The 17956-nt window shown below is 54.2% G+C and overlaps 1 protein-coding gene across 1 annotated transcript; it reads left to right on the top strand.

The window, feature by feature from the left end:
• Positions 1-5798: 5798 nt before the first annotated feature.
• Positions 5799-17374, top strand: CHRNB4 (cholinergic receptor nicotinic beta 4 subunit). The gene is made up of 6 exons (XM_081124389.1): positions 5799-6015; positions 9209-9357; positions 11403-11447; positions 11549-11658; positions 12371-13346; positions 16465-17374. Exons 1-6 carry the CDS (start codon positions 5961-5963, stop codon positions 16603-16605), a joined length of 1476 nt encoding a protein of 491 aa, XP_080980515.1. The 5' UTR covers positions 5799-5960; the 3' UTR covers positions 16606-17374.
• Positions 17375-17956: the final 582 nt, after the last annotated feature.

The following is a 17956-nucleotide window of genomic DNA, read 5'->3' as shown; positions in this document are numbered from 1 at the left end:
CTAAGCCAGCCTGGCAGTCACCAAAGGCTTTCTGGGCGAGGTGACCTGGGACGTGATGGGTAGTGGGGAGATGGGAGTCCAGGGCTCTACTGGGTGTCCCTCCACATGGAAGGAAGCACCAAGTGGGGGCATAACTGTCCCACCCCCAAGAGATGACTTCAAACCATCTAGGGACAGAGGGGCCAGCACCGACAAAGCCTGGGGGGCATCCAGGAGAGCATGGATCACCAAGAAGCCACAGAGGCAGAGTCCAGCTCTCAAAAGGCCTTGAATGTCATGCTAAGGATTGCAGATCTGATCCTGCTGCTCTAAAGGTCGACGGAGGAGCTCAAGCAGGGAAGCGCCACGCGCAGATCTGAGCTTTGGAAGGTCACTCTGGTGGTGGCAGTGAGCTGGGGGAGGAGGGCTGAGGTGGCCGGGCCATGATGAACAAGGGCACAGGTGGAGTCCATATGAGGAGCAGGAGGCAGGGGCAAGGACCTCATCAGGGTGTAAAGAACCTTGGAGGTGCCACCAGACAGACAGCCATGGCGTGCGTGTGGGTGCGTGTGCATGCGTGTGCACGTGTGTGGAGGGTGAGGGGTGGGACAGACCACATGGCCCAAGAGCAGTAAGAAGCAGGTCTGAGAAATGAAAGGGGGTCCCTAAGGAGACAGGAAATGCTTTTCAAAAGAATTTTATTATTGATTAATTTTAGAGAGAGGAAGGAAGGGAGAGAGAGACAGAGACAGACACACACAGAGAGAAAGGCCTATTTTTGTTCCACTGATTTATGCGTTCATTGGTTGCTTTTTGTATGTAACCTGACTGGAGATCAAACCCGCAACTTTGGCATATGGAGACGGAGCTCTAACCAACTGAGCCAGACGGCCAGGGCTTGGACATGGTTTCTATTCCTTCTGGACACCACGGCCAAGAAACAAGGTCCAAGTTAAACCCTCACCAGCTCCCTGGTCCACACTCTGGTTGTTGGTGGGACATCAGCTCGGCTGGAAAGGGCTAAATTGGGCCCAGCCCTGACTGCCACCAGGGGGCACTGTGAGGCTCCGGCCAGAAAACGCTGGGAACCCACCCTTCAGAGGAAAGCAAAGGAGCTCCTGTCCTGAGAGCTGGGGTGCAGGACTGTGGTGAAGAGATCTGGGGAGATCTGGGGCCAGGTGTGCACACGTGGGGGTGCACGCTCAGGCACCCAGACGAATGCCTTCATTTTGCATATCTGATTGTTTCTTTTGGACCCGTTTCTAGAAATGGAATTTCCGATGCAAACACACTGCAAGTCTCTATAGCTTTGCCCTGCTGGGCAGTTCTGCCAACTCACAGTCCCAGCAGCAGCTTGGGAGGGTCTGTTTACTCAAACTCACCCCTGCCCACTGTCATTTAAAAAATATCTTTCTGATGGGTGCTGGTTCAGCAAAATCAGGGTGCCCCTGTCTTGGGTTTCATTTCTTTTATGGCTATTATTGTTAAATGGTTTCAAACAGTTCCTGCTTCTTTGTCCTTATTTTTAAATTACACATGTGTGTGGACCGTGCCTATCGTTGCTGTGCTGATGTCTTTCATCTGTAACGGTATTAACCCTGTGTCAGATATATGTTGAATTCTCCAAGCTGCTTATTAATTTCGTTTAGCCTTTCTTCGTGTCCAAAACCTTTGGGCTGTCCCACTTTCAATCTCTCCTCTGTGGCTTCTGCTTTGGTGTGAAACTCAGAAAGGCTCCCGCACATCGACATGATACGAATATTCCCCAGTTCATCGCCTTTTCTGGGTCATTTCTTACACGCTAACTCCTTGTCCCATTTGGAATGAATGTTGGTATATGCGTTGGGAAAGGTCAAACCGTTACTTTTCTCAGCCTTTATATTAATTTCCTGCCCGTTTTGAAACGCTACGTTTTTTATAATCTAAATATTGAAGTGCGCTGGGGACTTCTGGGCTTTCTGCTGCTCCACATGGTGCATCTTTTATAAGTATCAGCCCCCGCATCACTCTTTCTCTTTGCTTTCAGTATTTAACTATTCTTTCCCATTCGCCACTGATGTTTAGAATGAATTTATCAATTTCACTGTCACTTTGCTCCCCCAAACATTTCGTTTGGGGTTTTGATTGGAACTTACAATTTCACTGGATGACAACTTCTCATTTGGAGATGCTCCCTGCCCGGCCGGGCGTGGCTCAGCGGTTGAGCGTCGACCTGGGATCCAGGCGATCGGGGTTCGAATCCAGCTCAGGGCACATGCCCGGGTTGCGGGCTCGATCAGTGACTCTCTCATCATTGATGTTTCTCTCTCTCTCTCTCTCTCTCCTTTCCTCTCTCTGAAATCAATAAAGATATTTAAAAAAAAAAACAAACAGAAATGCTGCCTGTGGCGCCCAGAGGATGTTTACAATGAACCAAGGGCAGAGGCCATGGTCCCGAGGTTCCTGGCCTTGCTGGAAAGCCCAGCTTCTCCCTCCCCAGCCCACAGGCCTTGAAAAGCCCATTAGGAGGAGGCCATCCCTCCGACTTCATTAACTCTGGGCCCCGTGGGCCAGGCCAGAGGTTCTAGGAAGTAGGAAGGGCCGTTCCTCTGCCATCCCCACAGGCCACCTGCTCCCTTGTCCCCACGATGGGCATGTTGGGGACCAGCTGCAGAATCTCCATGCCCGCATGGGTCCTCGAGTTAGAGTCATGGGGCTGCAGGGGGAGGGAGGGAGTGTGCCTGCCATCACCCGGGGTCCTGGTTGTCAGGTGGATTCCCCTGGGCAGGATAAGAATACAGATGTCCTGATGCTCAACTAACTCTCCTTATAGTCTTGATGAGAGAGAGTTATGAGAGGTTTCTAATGACAGACAATTCACAGGAGCAGGGAAGAAAGACAAGGACAGCCTGGAATAAAGCGAGGAGGAGCTGCTTTCCCCCCAAAGATGCCACATACACCACAGCCCCCCTGACCTAACCAACCCCCTTTCTCCACGCTCTGCCCCCCCCACTCCCACCTCCACGGCCCTACAAAGTGTGCCAGGGCACCAGCAGCATCCACACCACCTGGGGCTTGTTAGAAATCTGAAACTTGGACCCACTCGGCCCTGATGCCACAACCTGCATTTTCACGGAATCCCCAGTGACTCGTGAAAAAGAGCAAGGGAGGGAGGCGTGGGGATGCCGAGGCTCACCTGAGCAAGGTGGACCTCTCAGTGACAGCGGAGAGGAGGGCCACCTGGCACCCTGTCTCCTGGGATGTGCCCAACCTCAGGTCAAAGCTGAAAAACAAAATATCTACTATCTTTTTACATGTGAAAAAAAATCCAGATCTCAGGAAGGTGGGTAACTTACCCATCACAGACACTAAATGGCCAAGGTGGTGGTTGAACCCAAGTTGATCTGACCAAAAATCGATTGCATCTTCCTTCTGTCCCCTCCCCATGCCACAAGCACCCCTGAGCACCTACCAAGTGCTTAATGCTGTTCTGCATGTTTGCCCACATGACCTCATTTATCATCAGGGCAGCCCCACATTGAGGCAAAAAAGAAAGGAACTTGTCCAAAGTCACCTCTCCCCAAGTGTCAGAGCAAGACGGGGACCCATGTGTGTGGGGACCTCACAGCCTTAACTGCCACCAAAGCCATGGAGTCCAAGGATAGAAGGACAGTGGAGAAAACTCATTCCAAACCGTCCTGCTGTGTAACAGAGGACAATTCTTTGAGACTCAACGAGGTGAGCGGCCAGCAGTAGGCACTGAGTCAGCACCAACCCAGACAGCGAGGCCTCGGAAATGCCTGGGGTGGGGCCGGCCTGAGCGGAGGGAGCCTGGTGGTCTTTGTCTCAAACCCCTCACGTCTGCCTTCACAGAGTCTCTGGTCTGAGTCAGCCCTGACCCACGTCCCTGAGCCCCAGCTGCAGAGCCACCAACGCTGCTGGCTCTGTGGCCTCAGCTGCTGTGTGCCCAGACACCGATGAGCACTTGGTGAGCGAGCTGTGCCCGAAGCAGAGGGAGCAGGTGGAAGGGAAGGAACAGAGAGCGGCAGGGTCAGGGAGCAAGGGCCACTGGGACCCAACAGAGGCCAGATGGGGGTGCAAATAGCAGCTCCACCTCCTGCGCCAGCTGTGGGCTCTGCTGCCTGGTAGTCCTGTTCAAACCCCAGCTCCACCGACCTCCCTCCCCTTCAGTTTTCTCTGCTATAAGGTGGGAGCGATAAATTCTTCTGAGGACAAAATGAGAATTGTAAAGTATCTAGCACCTAGGAGGGGCCTGGCACACTGTGGCTTCCTCCTCATGTGCCCTGAGAAATGACAATCAAGGCCCAGACGCGTCCTAGAACCCTTTCAGGCTAGTATGGGGGCAGACCTGACCCTTTTAACAAACAGTTCTGCTAAGAGGCAAGTCTCAGCGAGGCTGCTGAGGGGGCGGGGGGGGGGGCTTCCTGGAGGAAAAGGGAGCATCCTGGCAGGAGCTCAGGGAGGCATCTAGGAAAGGGGGCTCCTCCCATCCTCACAGCCCTCTTCTGCTCCCCTGGATCACTGCCACAACCCCCACCCCAGCCAGACCTGGCTGCTCCACCTCCAAGCCTACAGGCTCCAAAGCTGTATCTCAAACATGCAGAGTGCAAATCTGAACTGAATTTCATCACTCCCAGACCTCCTCTGGCTCCCCACTGCTTCAGAGACAAGCACTCTATTCCCAGCCAACTACACCTCCACAATGGTTGATCTTTAGCCTCCAGCTCTCACCACTGCCTTTCATGCTCAAGGTTAAACCAAAGTGAACTCCCTGGGGTTCCTTCACTGTGTCATTTTCTGCAAGTCAACCTCCCACCCTTGTTAACCTTGCTTCCACTGTCTGGAGCCCCCTCCCTGCCCACCCCCTCACCAAGTCTGACACCTGCAGCCTGTTTTCAACACTCAGCTCGAGGATCACTTCTTCCAGGAAGCCTTCCCTGACTCCTCCTGCAGAGTGGTCTCTCTCCTCTGTGCTTTCATGGAATGCAGCCTCAGATCACTGCAGGATCTCAACCCAGTAGAGAGGGCCTCGGAGCCAGGAACAACGTGTTTAAAATAATAGAATGTCTGTTTTCATTGAGGTGAAATTCACTCTCTGAGTGTACACTTCGGCGTGTTTAGTACATTCATTCACGAAGCTGTGTGACCACCACCTCTAGCTAGTTCCAAACCATCTCCTCACTCCAGAAGGAACCACATACCCAGCTCACTCGGCCCGGCGCCAAATCCCCAGTAATAAAACATTTTAAAGTAGAGATGAAATACTGCCGGCATTAAATGTGTTTATGACATTTTTATTTTTCAAAAGGGTCTATTGCCTCTGAACCTCTACTCTTGTCTTTCCAAGGGGCTTCGAAAAGGCATTCTTCAAAGGACTGATTCACATTCTCAGTCCAAAGTCTTTCCCTTGAATGGCACCCTCCCAGAGGCCACACATTCCCTAAGCACCCTCCACCCCTAGTGCCTGCGGACAGCTGCCCCCAGTCCGGCTGGCTTCCTGCCCCTCCCTGCCCTGCTCCTTTCTTCCAGCAAACCCCATGGACCCGGGCTTCAGATCATTCTCTCTCCGGGTTGGAGCACAACCACTTCCCCCCACAGTACAGGGGCTCTGCGCAGGCATCGGCCTCAGTCTCCCCAGCTGTACATTGGGCGCAGGCGCTGTCCTCAGGCGGTCAGGAGGTATAGTGACCACCCCTGGGCGAGGGCCCTCAGCGCCCGCCGGAGGAGCAGGACTCTCCTCGGCCCCGCCCCCGAGCGGGCCCCGCCCCCAGCGGGCCCCGCCCAGCCGTCAGCCCCGCCCCCAGGCCCCGAGTGGGCGGGGCCACAGCCTGGCCTGGGCGGCTGGGCGGACGCTGGCGGGGTCCTAGCGCCCACGCGAGCTCAGTCTCCAGGGCCACACCTGCCCTCTCGCCGGCTCCCAGCCACCGGCGGCCAGCGGTCCCACAAGAGCTCGCGGCGCCGCCTCCCGGGCCCCGCCCGCCATGAGGGGCGCGCACCCCCTGGTTCTTTTCTCCCTGGCTGCCCTTTGCGGGCGCGGTGAGTCCTCCTCGGGGAAGGAGGGAGGGCTCCGGGTCCTGAGCCCGCCGGACGGGCCACAGGTGGGAGGGGTGTGGCCAAGGTTGTCCTGGCCGGGCTGGGGCGGGTCTGCTGGGTTGGGGTGCAGGCCTGTCCTCTCCGAGCCAGTGCCCTCGGGGGGCAAGTCGGGCACCGGCTCCGCGTCCGTCCGCAGGCAGCTCGCTCAGCCCGGCGCGAAGGGAGCGGTGGACGCGCGCTCCGGGTCCCGCAGGTTCCTCCGCGCGAGGTGCGGACCCGGGGAGCAGGCCCGACGCTGAGCCCTGATGGGAGGGGGCTGCCCCAACCAGCCAATCCGGGATGTGCGCCGTTTGGGGTGGATCTCCTGGGAAACACCACCGCCTCTGGTCACCCACCCTGGGGCGGGCCTGGACGGCCACCTCGGCCGAGGGCCACTCAGGAACCTGCAGACTGACATCCAGACTGACACCCAATCAGCCCTTCCAGGCAGAGTCCAGCTGTGGTGAGGATTGCCGTCTCCAGGCCTCAGTTTCCCCACCTGAGCACAGAGGACCCTGTCAGCTCCTACCCTCCGGCCCAAGCCTGTCCTCTGAGTCCTGGTCAGCCCGAGAACCAGGGTTATACCCGCCTGGGACAGAGACACGCTGCAGGGGCGTTGGAGGTAGGAAAGAGGAGCGCAGCTCTCACCAAAGACAGGGACTGCGCCCAGTATGGGTCCTGGCTGCATCGCCACCTGCCGGTGACCCCGTGCCATTCCCTTCCCCTCTGTGGGCCTCAGTTTCCCCTCTGTTCTATGGGGATGAAATGCCTGGCCTGCAGATGTGGGGACTCAGATGTGTGAGTCAGCTGCAGTGTTTCTTAAGCAAGGTCCCGGATCAGAATCACCCAGCACAGATTCCTGGGCCCCGCCTTAGGCTTACAGGTCAGAGTCTCTGGAAATGGAGCCTGGGAACTGCATTTATATAGCATCCCTGTGATTTCTTACACATGACCGGAGAAGCTACTGATCATGAAGTTTAGCTTTTTGTAACAGGTATAAACCCCCAACCTTTTTAAAAATCCATAGCTGCCTTTTAATAGATACAGGTCTCCTGTTATCAGCCTCAGGAAAGGACCCCCACCCCTGCCCCAAGCTGAAAATCACTGCCTTTTGGGTGCCCACTTGCCAAAAACATTCTGTAAACTCCCTTCTGTAGTTTCATTCCAAACTAGAGATTATCTTTCCATTCTTCCAACATAGGTCTTCAGACCGGCTATGCTTTTTTAAACTGTACCCACGCTCGCATAGGTTGGGATTCCAGCCCTGGGCTTCTTGGATTGTTAACCCCCTTCTGCTGGGGAGCCGTGTTTACAGAGAAGGCCTGCCCTGGACATCGGCGGGTGGGCCCACTCCCCATCAGAATCACTGGGTCGCGACTGACCCCTGGTGGCCGGCTCTCGGTTTCAGCGTCAGCCCCAGGGCTGAGATGCGAGGCTGCGCCCAGAAGCTTCTGCCCATTCTGGGCCGCCCTGTCATCTTGGGGTGAGGGGTCTGGCAAGCCTCACGCACACAAAGCAGCAGATTGGAAAGTCTAAAGGTCTGTTGTTCTAGACTCTTCTGGGGGTTGGAAGTGCATTCCAGCCCACAGCAGCCCTGCTGCTCATCACCACCCCAACCCCCATGCTCAAATACAAGTCCAAATAAAGGCATGCAAACACACACTGGGCTCTTGACCCCATAGCCTCTGCGGGACCGGCCTCCTTACGGGAAATTAGCAGGGCAGGGGGAAAAAGGCCCAGGGGCCGGGGATGGCCTGGTCTGAAAGAGGATCCCGGACCTGGCTTTGCCTCTGACTTGCTAGGGGTCCTGGAGTAAGTGCCTCCCCTCTTTGGTCTCAGTTTCCCCAGCTGAGGTTTTTTGGAGACTCTAATTCAGGAGCGCATAGCTCGTCCTCAAATGGGGGAGGGTCCCTTGGGACCAGCTAAATGCCTGAGAGGCAGGACAGGCCCAAAGGTGGACAACCTGAGCATCCCAGGTGAGCTCAGATCTGGAAGCGTGCAGAGCAGCCATAGCCTCTCAGGAACTCACGTGGGCCACCCTCCTGGGGCTGCAGAGATGTGGGATCTAGCCTTCCCCAGGACTGAGGGACTGGAGCCAGGAACTGTAGATTCAGACCCCAGAGCTGCCCCACACATGCCAGATGGGCTTGGACAAGTCATACCTCTTTTTCTAAAATGACTGGTCAGCCCAAATATATATACTAAAGAGGGGCAGTGGGAGGGATCCAGCTGTAGCCTGGGGCTGCAGACTGGCTTCCAGGGCATTTCATCAGCTGGCCTCTGGGAGGGGGTTCAGGGCTTGAGAGGCAGGGCTCAGAATCTAGGCCAAGCACCAGAGGACCCGTCTGGACAGCCCGAGGCAGTATGGGGGAGGGATGGAAGTGCTGGTGCTCTGGGAGCATCTTTCACAGGGCACTAAATGTGGCATCTGCTCCATACAGGCAGTAAGTCGGAAAGTGCATGTAGCAGGCAGGGTGACCGCCGTTCCCATGCCTGGTGTTCACCCACCTAGGAATCGGCCTCACAGTTGCTCAGTGGGAGCAATTCACACTCTAGGGCCCCTGGTCCCACCCGGAGGGAGGAGTTTGGTAAGACCAGTGAGCTGGCCTGGTGAGCTGGGAGCCCCTCCAGATATCCCCACCTCCTCAGCCTCCCTTACGACCTATCCTCTCGCACTTGCTCTCCGACCCCTATACTATTTTTCTGCACACTCCCATCTCTTTCCCCACTCCTGGGCTGTCCTACTCAGGGGTCCCTAACCCTTCTCTGAGTGTCCCTCTTTCCAGGGTGCCCCTCCCCCCAAAGCCCAGGCAGGGCTGGAGGACACACTGAGAGACTCGGAAGGTAGTACAGACAGAACCAAGCGGCCAGCTGAAGACACACAGGTTTTGGACTAGAAGTCCAGGGCGTGGGGTGTCACTCACTGCTAGAGGAACGAGAGGAGGGAGAGTTGGGACGTGGGAGGACCACTGACATCTGTCCAGGATATTTCATTAGAAGTCCCCGAGGAGGGACAGGCCTGCCAGCACCTTAGCTCTGCAGTGGGTCCTGAGGACCCCTGTGCTCCCTGGCCCTCGAAGCATTCCCCTTCACTCCCATCAGCTGCAGGGGGTGTCACTGGCAGGCGGCCAGCAGGTCTGACTGTGTGTTTTCCCAGGGGACTGCCGCGTGGCCAACGCCGAGGAGAGGCTCATGGATGACCTTCTGAACAAAACCCGCTACAACAAGCTGATCCGCCCGGCCGCCAGCTCCTCACAGCTCATCTCCATCAAGCTGCAGCTCTCCCTGGCCCAGCTTATCAGCGTGGTCGGTGCAGGGGTAGGGGCCGGGGGGTGGGGGGCTTTCAGCGCCCTGGCCACGTCTTGGTGAAAGGGGTAGCCGTTCAGTGTGCAGGCCTGGGAGTTGGGTGATTTAGCTTTTACTCTGGCATTGCCCGGAGTTGTGCACAAAGTCCCAGACTCTCCATGTGATCATTTCCATGTGAATAAATTAAGGGTAAAGGGGAATGAGGGACAAGGTTGAGGCACAAGAGAACTTTCTGGATGATTGAAATGTTCTACATCTTGAAAGGACGTAGGTTACGTGGGTAACACATTTGTTAAAACTGACCAAACTGTGCACTGGAGATCTGTGCATTTCAGTGTATGGAAATTATACCTCAAGTTTAAAATATTTTTTAAAAGACGAATGAAGGTTTTCCACATTCAGTGTTGCAGAGTAGCTTGTTGCAGATGCATCTTTCCACAAGACAAGTAGAAAAGATGCCCCCTCCTCCGGAATAAAAAAAAAAAGTTTGAAGGTCTTGGAGAGCTCACCCAGGACTTGAGGGACCAGGTTCCAGGAGGTGACCCTGATGGTTCATGGTGCTCTTCCCCACATTTGTGGGTTGGTAAAGAGGGACAGGGCTAAGGAGCTGAGCACAGAGAGGTGGCTAAGAAGCTGGGAGGCCTGGCTGAATGCTTGGCACTCCCACGGCGCTGGGGTGGCACCTATTGGAGTCTGAGCTTCACTAAGGAGATGGGGCCTTGTTGGAGACCTTGAAAGGACCACCCCTAAGAGTAAATAAAAAATAGACCAGGCATCCCAGCCGGTGTGTCTCAGAGGTGGAGCATTGACCTACGATACAGGAGATAGCTATTCGATTCCGTCAGGGCACATGCCCGGGGTTATGGGCTCGATCCCCAGTAGGGGGTGTGCAGGAGGCAGCTGATCAATGACTCTCATCGTTGATGTTTCTATCTCTCTCTCTCCCTCTCTCTGAAATCAATAAAGACATATTTTAAAAATATATAGAGAGAGAAAGACCAGCCCTTGCAGAAACTAAATCTGCTCTGAACCAGCTCAGTCACTAGCTTGAGGTAATCCGCCCCTCCTCTAACTGCCTGCCTTAAAGCAAATGACAGCACTCCCTGGAGACAGACACATTCACACACAAATAACATTTCAGTCACTCACAGACCACATATATGAAAGTGCTCCCATAAGATTATAATGGAGTTAAAAAATTCCAGTCGCTTAGTACATCGTAGCCCTCAGGCCATATCGTAACGTATTACACTTGCTTACATAGTACAGTGATGCGATCGACAGAGGTGTAGCCTAGGAGCAACCGCCTCCACCACATAGCCCAGGTGTGTGTAAGTGACTCTGTGATGGTCTCACAGTGATGAAATTGCCTAACGATGTATTTCTCAGAAAGTACCCCTATTGGTAAATGACGCCTGACTACAAAGTCAGATAAAAATTGGTTAGGCTCCCAGTAAGTTAAGACAAAATAAGAAAAGACCAAGAGAAAAGGAAAGACAATAGAAAAAGGCATACAGATCATTTAGTCAGACAGACTTATAAAAGACTACCATTAAGGTGGTAAATTTGGTTATATGAATTTTATCACTATTAAAAATAAACAAATAATAAATATATTTTCTAAAAAACAATAGCCACTAATACGTTCAAGAAAATGATAGTGAGGGAGACCTTAAAGCGCATCATAGGTTGGATTTAATAGCAGACTGGTCATAGCAGAAGAGAAGGGTAAGGAACTGGAAGAGAGGCCAATAGAAAACATCGATACAAGTGATAGAAAAGGGGTGGAAAATAGATACAGTAACATGGTACCTGTCTGGGGTGCGACTCCCTAAGTAGGCAATGCCATGGAGGACTGGGTTTGGGTGAAGAACCTGAGTTTTGTCTCAGACTCCCTGGGTGTGAAATACCTTCGAGCCACCCAAGAGACTGGGTAGGTAGTTGGCCATTTGACCCCGGAGCTCAGAGCCTTCTGAGTGATAACTCAGGTCTATTTGTGACGGCTCCTCCCACCTGGTGAACTGACAGCCCCTCTCCCTCTCCAGAATGAACGAGAACAGATCATGACAACCAATGTCTGGCTGAAACAGGTAAGTGCCCTGAGGGTCCCCAGCCCAGGAGGCCTTTCCTCCAAAGCTACCCATTGGTGGCGATGGGCCTACAAGTGACAGGGCCTTGCCTGTCTGCTCAGGAATGGACTGACTACCGCCTGGCCTGGAACAGCTCCCGCTACGAGGGCGTGAAGATCCTGAGGATCCCTGCAAAGCGCATCTGGCTGCCGGACATCGTGCTTTACAACAAGTGAGTGGTGGGGTGGGTGGAGGCGGTGAGGGCCAGGTCAGGACACTAGGGCCAGCCTCTGGGGTCCTCCAGGCCTGAGTCCAGCCCTGAGTCCCATCTGTGCTCCACCCCAACTTCCTGGTCGTCACGCTGGAAGAGGAATTAGAGATGAGCAGAGCCAGTGCCCTTATGGGGAACTGGAGGCCCAGAGACACATGCAGGCACAGCTGGGACCAGGACTAGCACCCTGACCCCAAGACCAGTGCTCTTTCTGTTCTCCATACTGTCTTTCTGACCCTCCGTTGCTTGGTCAGTGTTGGGTGTTGGTAATAGCACTGACTTAGCTACCATGTGTTATTATCTTAGGTGTGTGGAGGGAGCTAAAGAGACTCTCTCCAGGTTATAGTTACACCAGCAAAAGCATGAAATGATTATGAGTGTGTGGTCTAAGGACAACAGACCTGAGTTCAAATGTCAGTTGTTCTGCTTACCAGTTTTCTGATCTTGAAGAAGTCACTTAACTTCTCTGAGCCTCAGTTTTCCCACGTGTACAATGGGGACAATAAGCCTTCCTGCGGTTGCCAAGTAAAGCAGGCTCCCCAGTGCAGGCACAGGGGCAGGAGGTGCCCAGTGAGAATCATCCCACAGGGTCTTTGGTGAGTTCTAACAGTAGGCCTGGCCTTTTGTCTGTGGGTTTCACCCTGCTCTCCTCCGGGCCCTGCCCCCACTCCAGTGCCGATGGGACCTACGAGGTGTCTCTCTACACCAACGCGGTGGTGCGGGCCAATGGCAGCGTCACGTGGATACCCCCGGCCATCTGCAAGAGCGCCTGCAAGATTGAGGTGAAGCATTTCCCCTTTGATCAGCAGAACTGCAGCCTCAAGTTCCGCTCCTGGACCTACGACCACACAGAGATCGACATGGTCCTCAAGTCACCCACTGCCAGCATGGATGACTTCACCCCCAGTGGAGAATGGGACATCATGGCCCTCCCGGGGCGGAGGACGGTGAACCCACAGGACCCCAGCTACGTGGACGTGACGTACGACTTCATCATCAAGCGCAAGCCGCTCTTCTACACCATCAACATCATAATTCCCTGCGTGCTCATCACCTCGCTGGCCGTCCTTGTCTTCTACCTGCCATCCGACTGCGGCGAGAAGATGACGCTGTGCATCTCTGTGCTGCTGGCGCTCACCGTCTTCCTGCTGCTCATCTCCAAGATCGTGCCACCCACCTCCCTGGATGTGCCACTCATCGGCAAGTACCTCATGTTCACCATGGTGCTTGTCACCTTCTCCATCGTCACCAGCGTGTGCGTGCTCAACGTGCACCACCGCTCACCCAGCACCCACACCATGGCGCCCTGGGTCCAGCGCTGCTTCCTACACCAGCTGCCCACCTTCCTCTTCATGAAGCGGCCTGACAGCAACCCTGTAAGGGCCCCACAGCCCAGCCAGTCCGAGGCCACCGCTGCCACCACCGTGGCCAAGGGCCCTGCCAGCTCCTCCAATCTCTATGGGAGCTCCATGTACTTTATGAATTCTGCCTCTGCAGCTCCCAAGTCTCCCGCAGGCTCCGACTTGGTGGGGATCCCCAGGGATTTCCGGCTGAGATCTTCTGGGAGGTTCCAGCAGGACGTGCAGGAGGCTTTAGACGGCGTCAGCTTCATCGCCCAGCACATGAAGAGTGACGATCAGGACCAGAGCGTAAGTTGCTAGCCCAGCCCCCGCCAGCTGTCCGTGGATGCAGCTCAGACAGCGCAGCCAGTTCCCCAGTGCCCACAGTTCATTCCTGTTGGACCAGGGCTCGCAAACCCTTTGTTGAACTAAGGAATCCAAAAGGGAGCTGAGTTCTATTATAGCTTCACGCATCGGGGGAGAGGAAGGAAGGACCAGAGATCCTTTTTGTGTCTTGGGTTCCCCAATAGCAGATGCTAAGATGAGGACCTGGGCAAAGGCGGTTTATGTGAGAAGGGATCTCAGGGCACAGTGAGGAAGTAGGGACAGTGACATGGGAGGAGACGAAAGCAACATGGGTATTGATGAGCAGGATACTGCCGTGGGCATGGGGGGGGGGGGGTCAGCCCAGTCAAAGGCCTTCTGCGGATGCATGGAAACGAGCCCCAAATCCCTCCTTAGGAGGGAGGCAGGTATTTGCCCCTCAGCTCCCATCCCTTGTGGGTGACACTTTCTGGTTTTAGCAGCTGGCTGTGCAGCAAGCACCCTGGGTGCTGGAGATCCCCCCGGGGCAGAGAAGGAAGAGATGCAGGCACCCAAGGTGGAAATGACGTCTGCAGTCTTTAGGGACAGAAGTGGCCAGGGCACTGCGGGCAACTGCTCCCACCTTTGTCAAGCTTGCCAAGAAGCCATGCAAACATTATAGCTCCTAGGAGTACAGAAACATCAATTTAAAAATTACTGCTACCAGGGTAATCAATGATCAAGCAGGGTGACTCCAGTTACAGATTTTTAAAGAGACGTTATGTTTACTCTCATGGGACAAAGCGATGCGCACTAGAGGGTAGATGTCTCCACAGAATCCTCCCAACAAATAAAGTTTCAAAGGACAGTTCTGTAACTGCACACAGAACATGACGGTAACAGTTAGACATGTTCGCATACATTTCCACAGGCAGAACAGTGTCACAGTCCTGGTAATGTTCACATTTCAACAGCTTATCAGAGCAGATCCTTTGGGCAGGTGTTGACCTCACAGCACACAGCTGCACGGGGAAAGGGGGGCATCTCCTCCTTACCTTTCTGCAGTTTCTTTCCAGCAGACCCGTCCTCAAGGGAAAGCGCTGGGAGTCCATTAGTTAGCACACAGAGAAAGGAGCAGGCTGGAAAAGCTCCAGAATTACACTGTGAAAAAAGAAAGAAGATGACTGGTAACAAATGGAATGTAGGACTGAAGCTCTTCAGAGTGGGGTCCCGGCAGCCCGGGAGCTGGTTAGAAAAGCAGCCTCTTGGGCCCCACCCCAACCTGCTGGCTCAAAGTCTGCATTTCGCCAGGTCCCCAGGGGATTCCTAGGCCCATCAGACTTTGCTTTGTAAAAGGTTACTTTGATCGTGCTTTCTTTCATTTAAAACCATTCAGCAGCTCAGCATCACCGAATTCATTGGCTCCCAAATTGTTACTACGGAGTCTGGGGCCCTGCTGGCTAAATGAGAACCACTCTGGCAATTTTTCAAAATACAGCTTTGGGCCACCAGGACTAGGCCAGGGTCTCTGGGAGGCGTATAGGAGTCACATTTCTAACCAGATCCCAGTGATCCCTGTGCACGTGCAGGTTGAGAAGCTTTGGGCTCCTGTAGCCCTGCCTGAGCTGGCATCCATCCTGAGCTCTCTCTCCTAACGGGCTCACCGCCCCCTTGGCACTCACAGGCCTCCTGGTTTCTAAGTCAATTAATTGAAAGTCTCTTTAGGGAAGAACCCAGGCAGGACCCACTGTTGTTTTAACTGCCAGTGTTCACTGAGCTCCAGACATACATTAGGTCTCTGCCAGGACCTGACGTGCATCACTGCTAACCCTCCCAGGAGCCCTGTGAAGTGGCATTTACTCAAACCCTTGTTGTACAATGGGAAAGCTAGGCTCAGAGATGCTCAGTAACTTGCTCAGGGTCACACAACTGGCACAGAGCAGACCCTAGCTCTGTCTCCAGAGCTTGCCCTTCACTGAGCACATGATGGATTTGGTTGTTTGCCTTTCTCGCATCCAGCTGGAAAAAGATGTTTTCTCCCCTTCTGGAACATGCCCACCCCTAAGCCAGCCCGGGCTGTGCTTACAATCCTCATCATTTTCACCATCCTTGGTGATTAGCTGGTCACTATAAATAGCACAAAATATATACAAAACAAAAAGGCACACGCAGACCACAAAAAAAGTCATCTGAAATTAGGGCTGTCAAAAAGAGACCCCAGAATGCTGAGGAGAGCTCTCATGAAGAGCCACGCAGACAGCTATGTGGTGCCTGCTGGTCTCAGGGACTGGGTATTTGGGGCTGGATAACCCAGGATTATCCAGGGTAGACACACACCGATGATGGGGCCCTGACAAACTGGGTCACTGACGTCAGCAAGCCCACTGCTATCTGAACTTCCAGCTCCGGAGCCTCTGCTGAGCTCTGGTCTGGCCACGCTCCACCAGGGAAAGGAGGCAGGGGGACTCAGATGGGCCAGGGTGTGAACACAGGCATGGGGGAGGAAGGCCAGGATGCCGGGTCTTTCTGGGGGTGTCTCCCCCAACAAAGGAGACAGGCACATTTCTGGAGGCCAGCCAAGTGCCTGCCAACCCCACACCCGGCTCTGAGAGAGAGAGACACTCAGATGATGCAGTAGAGGAGGCTGAGTCTTAATTACAGGAACTAACAGGTACTGCTGTTACCAGAATTGAGCAAACTAAACAGCACTATTGCCAGGTGTTCTGCAATCCCCAGTGCCCACCCCCATTCAGCAAGGGGGTCCCAAATCTAACTGTGGGTGGAGCCAGCTCAGAAGGCTTAGAGTGATAATAAGAGAAAGGCCTGGGATCCTCAGGCCTCGTCCCCTTATTCAAACTCAGGGTTAGTTTTCAGTCACATTCCTAACCTGCACAGCCTGAGTTCCCAGTGACTGCAATGCCACAGGGGCAGGTAGGGGTTCACCAGTGACCTGAGAGACACAGATGTGCCCAGCTGGGGGACCAGCCTCACACTCAGAACATGCCACTCCAAGTTCTGAGTAGCGTGGGCTCCCTCAAGATAGTGCGGACCCAAGTTGGGGATCAGGGGAGAGCAGGGAGGACCCCAACACTTGCCCTCATGACCCGCCTCTGTCTGCCCACAGGTCGTGGAGGACTGGAAGTACGTGGCCATGGTGGTCGACCGACTGTTCCTGTGGGTGTTTGTGGTTGTGTGCGTGCTGGGCACCGTGGGACTCTTCCTGCCTCCGCTCTTCCAGAACCACACACCTTCTGGGGGGCCCTAGGCTGCCCCGCATGTCCCAGGGCCCCCGATTGTGGGGTGGGGTGGTATGAGCGGGCAAGTGGGCAGTGTCATGTTTCATTCTGGGTCGCAGCTGCTGAGGCCCTAACAGAATATGACACCATCACCTGTCAACCCATCAAACAACCATGGCGTGGGAGGGGCAAGGATCGGGGCCTGGACTGTCCTCTCTGAGGCCTTGCAGGAACCCAGGAAAGCCCAGCTGGAGGGGCTTCAGGAAGCTTAGTTCTGGCCAGCCTTCCTTCCCTGCATCAGGATAAGGGCTGCCATAAGAGCAGCACCCACCCTGTGCCAGTCACCTTACTTTGCACCCTGTCTCCCTCCACTCCCCCTGTCTCCGAGGCTCACTGGCCTTCTTCAGTCCCTCACACACTTCAGGATCCTTTCCAGCTCTGAACCCATGCATTTACAGTCCCTTCTAGCCAAGCCTTCCTTCCCCAAGAACTCCCAGCTCTTCCCTGGGCTGCATCATCCAGGACTCCAATCTACCCAGTGTTTCAATGTCACCTCCCTGAGAGGTCTTCCCCAGTCACCCACTCTGAAGCCTTCTCCCCCATGGCCATGGTACCCGACACCTCCCTTAAGTGCTCCTCAGTTCCTGGGGTTCTTATTTGCTGGCATGTTTATGGCCCACATCTACCCACCAGAGTGTGAGCTCCATGAGAGCAGGGACCTGGCCCTTCATGTTCCCTGCAGTATCCCCAGGGCCCAGGACAGAGCTCGGCACAATAAATGTTTGTTGAATGAATGACTCCTATCCCTCCTTCAAGCCACTCCTGGTTTCCCCACATGAAAGTGATGGCCTTCTCCTCTTCTGCAGCCCAGGTCCCATTCTGCTTTACACCGTCGCCCGGTTCAGGTGTGTCTCCCTCACAGATGCTCTGACTGGCCCCGCCACATACTATCTTTTGCCCAGTATCTGACACATAGTAGGCACTCAAAATATTTGTGGAATGGAGGACAACTATTTTAAAGTCATATTTTTAAAACTAGTTTTATACAAAAAGTCTTCTCTTGGTCAGGAAAATACATTGTAGCACATGCATAGGTTTGTGTGATCATAACATATGAGATCCATTACCCAAAATAACTCCCTTGTGCTACTCCTTACGGCCCTGCCTCCCTCCATACCCAGCACCGGCACCCACTCATCTTTCTCTGTCACTGTAATTTAGTCTGTTCAAGATGCCACTTACATGGATCACACACAGTATGCAACCTTTGGAGAGTAGTTTTGCTTTTTCACGTAATGCCTTTGAGAATCATCCAATAGTTTGTTCTTTTGTCTTGCTGAGCAGAATTCTGTCACATGGATGTTGAACACATTTAGGCTG

The sequence above is a fragment of the Miniopterus schreibersii genome (genome assembly GCF_964146895.1).
Source record: "Miniopterus schreibersii genome assembly, chromosome: 22".
NCBI classification, from domain to species: domain Eukaryota; kingdom Metazoa; phylum Chordata; class Mammalia; order Chiroptera; family Miniopteridae; genus Miniopterus; species Miniopterus schreibersii.
The sequence above is the reverse complement of the archived record's forward strand: the minus strand, read 5'-3'. Positions and strand labels throughout refer to the sequence as shown.

Bases quoted from the DNA above. Each gene is read 5' to 3' on its own strand.
- CHRNB4 (XM_081124389.1), top strand. From the start codon at position 5,961: ATGAGGGGCGCGCACCCCCTGGTTCTTTTCTCCCTGGCTGCCCTTTGC. The intron at 9,358-11,402 runs GTCGGTGCAGGG...CTCCCTCTCCAG, and splicing joins TGGCCCAGCTTATCAGCGTG to AATGAACGAGAACAGATCAT. The intron at 11,448-11,548 runs GTAAGTGCCCTG...CTGTCTGCTCAG, and splicing joins CCAATGTCTGGCTGAAACAG to GAATGGACTGACTACCGCCT.